Source organism: Helicoverpa armigera, chromosome 12 (assembly GCF_030705265.1).
Source record: "Helicoverpa armigera isolate CAAS_96S chromosome 12, ASM3070526v1, whole genome shotgun sequence".
Taxonomy (NCBI): domain Eukaryota; kingdom Metazoa; phylum Arthropoda; class Insecta; order Lepidoptera; family Noctuidae; genus Helicoverpa; species Helicoverpa armigera.
In genome coordinates, this window is record NC_087131.1 from 8,399,218 (window position 1) to 8,403,807 (window position 4,590).

Genomic DNA, 4,590 nt, shown 5'->3' on the forward strand with positions numbered 1-4,590 from the left:
AAACTTACAACTTAGACGAAAACTCCATATCTGATACAATAAGCTTCAAAGTAAAACATTTACCCAAAGGTGTGGGATAAACCAGTGATGTAATAAAATTCTGTGTACAAAATTTATTAAAACAAATGAATTTCCTTTTGTATAATTTGAATACCTGAAAACAAATGCTTAGGTAAGGAAAACTACACTTGAAGTTAGTGACGTTTTGCGGGCAATTCCAGTCCAATCCAATGTACCTCAGTAGTGTTTGTCGATTTTGTAAAGGCCCACTTGGACCAATCCCTGCCGCAGTCAGAGAGATTTTGCCGTTCGTTACTTATAGGCAGGCAGTCATCAGTCACGTACAAATTCTTTCAAGGTCATCAAAAGCAGTTTAAAGTGCGCATAGCCATAATGATGAGTCTTTATCGTCCCACTAAAGGATCCCGTCCTCTTTTCATACAGAAAAGGAATAAGTGTTAAGTAAAATGTCGCTGTGATTAAGTTTATATAAACAATACAAAAACCTGTATTAAAAATCATAACACAGCACAACACCGGTAGAGAAGAACAATGCTAACAACAAGCAATGTTAACTATTTTCATTACAGTTCCGCATCACTCGGGGCGTCATCTCAATTAACCAGGCAGCTTATAAAGCGCTTTAATCATCTCTCTATATGGTATAATGAATCTATTTGAGCTCAATCGAGGAGAAAACTATTTCGCTTTTGTTTCTTTTACAAGCGCATGACTTGTATCGTAATTATGCTGCAAAGACAAATTCCCTTATGCGGCTGATTCAGTGTTTATTAATTCTTTGCAGGTATGCCGTTTTGTTGTGTGAGATCAGCGGTCAATGTCAGTTGATTTAATTTTTGCATTGTCGTTTGTCAACATTCTATCAATGAAGATTTTCTTTCAAGGCTCACTACCTTTTGCCCTATTTAGGACGTGGAGGATGTTAATCGTTAAGCCATCGGTTTCGATGGCAATCCTAAATGACTTTTTAATAACTTTGAATGAATGTCGACTGAACTAACCTGTTATAACAGCATTGCTTTTTGTAAACTTAAATTCAATTATTTTTTACTTGAATTGTTGTTGTGCAACTTAATCCATTTAATATTGTGCTCAATCTAAAAGTTGAGTTGCCTTTGTTATCAAGACGCAGAAAATTGCTCGCGACATTTTTACCTACCACATAAATAATCCTAACAAATAGGCAAAAAGTAGTCAGTTGGTGCTAACATTTACATTTTTCCAGCACAATCTTACGGACCATTAACGGTATAACAAGTGACAAAATACGTACTATCAGTAAGTAAAAATGTCATTGACACGTACTTAGGAAATACCGGTGGAATCATTGTCGTTGTAGAAAGTTGTTTGTATTTAAATGACACTCTTTCTTTGGACAATGTGCCTACTGCTAGAACAATAATAACACATTTGGAATAAAATAATTTTATTATCATTCACATTTGAACATAAATTATGAATAAGTTATATTTACAATTGTATCCTTATCTGAAATATCTCTCTGGTTTCCAAAAAATACGGTGATCATTGTATGCCATACTCCTTATTATTTTATTATGGAGGACAGAAAGGCAGTAACTCCCTGAAGAAAAACTGGTTACGACATCCAGCTTTGTAAGCGACCTCCAAAATATAGAAAAATATATAAACATAGGTTGGTGGGGTGGATGAAAAATACCTCCAACAGTTACATATTTCTCGGTAACCACAGAGTTTCTTAAATTTCTAACATAACATCAGATCATAAATTACCAGCATCAATACAGAAGACTTATCCTTTGCCCTATCCATGAGCTATATTCAGAGACTCTAGTGTACACGCCAGGGTAGCTGGGGTTCGCGCATCCTTCGCCCCAGGAGACAATCCCTACTACGTGGCTTCCGACCACCAGTGGGCCGCCGGAGTCACCTTGACAGGCGTCCCGGGCAGGGTCGACTCCACTGGCGCAGACCATCCCTGATCCAATAGCCGCGATACGCAGGTATGCGCGAGTGCACACTGATTGAGCGATGATGCTGACGCGTGTCGCACGTAGCACATCTGATGTTGGGCCCTCATACTGGAACATTAAAAAAAAAGAAGCACATGTTAGCACAGATTACTATAATAGTTATACGGTGTTAGTCTGAAGAAGAATTGTCAATGCCTCTGACGGCAGTTACTAGCATGGTATTTTGGGCTTCTTTTGTCTACAGCACCTTTATAGGCACTTTTTGATGGTGACTCATTATTTTAATGTGTATGCCTGATGTCTGATATTGTAACATCTGTAATTAATATACGGACTGGCAACTCCTAAAAGAATCCAATAAAAATTGAGTCTTACCGAAGTAGTTCCAAATCCGGATACCACAGCACCAGTTCCGATTGGCAGAACAAAATGCTGGGAGGCAATATTTACCGGAGACACAGTCTGACCAAATTCAATGTATTTAGCAGTTCCTAACAACGCTATGTCGTGCTCCAGAGTCGTTGAGGAGTACTGTTCGTGGACGTAGACAACTGACACATCGTAGTTCTTGCCTCCAGAAACACGATGAGAGGTTCCCACAGTGACTCGAATATCCGAAGGCTGTGAGACGTAGCTGAAACAGTTGGAAAATATGTTATTTACAAACTTTGATGAAAATGAATGTGGATATATACAATGTGTCCCGGGGATAAGTGACCGCCCGAAATTTTTTGAATATTTGTACAAAATTAAGGATAATTTCCTTTATATTTGGGACTTACCGCCTTTGGCTTTTTTTTAATGATTTTTTTAATTTTTTTAGTAAATACTGTGACGTGCTGCAGTTTTTTCTAAGATATTTCCTAAGTTTTTACATCTTTTTAGGCGACATCATAGTTTATCAATTAAAATTATCAAACATAACAAAAATGTAATAAAACATTTATTAGAAAAAAAAGACAATAAAAATTCAAAGAAAATAACGCCTTTTTTTCAGTTTTTCCAAAATAAGTCCAATAAATGCCCCCTTAATATCACTTTCTTTTAATTTATTAATAAACTACATGATATTTCCTACAATAGCTCAGAACAATGTTTGCTGCTATTTCAAACAAATGCAAAAATACAGTCAGTTGAATTTGACTCCTACTCGGTAAAAAAAGAGCAAAGCCTGTTATTAACAGGCCTGACAATAATTTTTTTTAAATGATTTTTTTCAAAAATATAAAAGAAATTATCTTTATTTTGTACAAATATTCAAAAAAATTCGGGCGGTCACTTATCCCCGGGACACATTGTATATACACAAAGCCGATAAAATTCTGAGATGAAAAGGAAAAACAAGGATTTTTTTCTATGATATGGGACTTAGACATGACTGCAGCTGCTGTTGGTCGACATTTTGCGAGACGGCCAAGAAAGGAAATAGGCGAGAATAATATTACGCTATACATAATATGCAATAATTCATAAAGGTACGTACGATACAGCGCAATGGGCAGCAGTCAGTATACCTCTAGAGCTGACCACAACTGCACCACACATATGAGCCCATCCTGACAAAACTTTCTTCTTAATAGCTGCTTGATACGGCACTTCAGTTATATCTACTTCATAGCCATTCACTATTCTCGCTGAATCTGCAGTATCAGGTACTGGCACTGATAATACGCAGCTAGATAGGCTTACTGGAAAAGATGAACAATACAATGAAAATCTATCATGACATGAAAGATAAAATATCACTTGAGAGCGAATCGAATGATTCCACAGATTTTTCTTATATTCTTTTGGTGTGACAAGGTTTGTTGAAAGTCCAAAAGCCAAGATTTTTGTGGAGGATGATTTCATATTTATCGTACCAAAAGGCTAAATTTTGGAAAATTATTTTGTATAAAATTTGCAGCCGTACAAATTGGGTCGATAGTGTTCAATTACATCGTAGAAGTGGAAATTGATTCCGAGTAAAACGAATGAATTGTTGATATACTCTATATAAAATTGAAACAAATATTTATGGTTCACAGCGTTGTTTAACATATTACCTAACATAAAATAAACAAAATTGATGTTCACTCACCTAATAGGAATATTATTCCGACTAACACCTGCATTTTAGCAAACAATGATATCAACTAAACACTGAAGTTCGATTTCAGTGACGCCCAAATATAAGATACTTTATCTTATGTAGTCAAGATCAAATGTCTTATCTTGGGATTTACCAAATTATTTATCTAACGACACCCACTTACGGGAGTTCTTTTTGAAAATGGTATTCCTGCAATTTTTGCGTAATGTTTTCTCGGGTAGTATCCGTTACAAATATTATGTGAAGTTGAAGGAAAATAATATTTAAGGTTCACATTTTTACATGGATGTTAAGTGATTGTTTATGAATAGCCCCATTTGTACCTACACGTACTTTTTGCAACCAGATCAATATTCAAAGGCGGGCATTCCCGATTGTTTATCGAGAGCTTTATCATTCATTGATAAACCGATAAGCATACAAATTCATTTAATAACAGGTTTCGGTTTTTACATAAAGAAAATACCCGTCGTTAACCGTGATCTTGGTTATCTAAAGTGCTGTTTTTTAGGCTTTCGATATAAA

General features: G+C 35.8%; 1 protein-coding gene across 1 annotated transcript; it reads right to left on the reverse strand.

Annotated features, from left to right (window-relative positions):
- Positions 1-1,517: 1,517 nt before the first annotated feature.
- LOC110384045 (trypsin-3) lies at positions 1,518-4,179 on the reverse strand. The gene is made up of 4 exons (XM_021345092.3): positions 4,054-4,179; positions 3,457-3,661; positions 2,349-2,607; positions 1,518-2,081 (listed from the first exon to the last, which is right to left on the reverse strand). The coding sequence occupies exons 1-4, from the start codon at positions 4,085-4,087 to the stop codon at positions 1,779-1,781; spliced, it is 801 nt and encodes a 266-aa protein (XP_021200767.3). The 5' UTR covers positions 4,088-4,179; the 3' UTR covers positions 1,518-1,778.
- Positions 4,180-4,590: the final 411 nt, after the last annotated feature.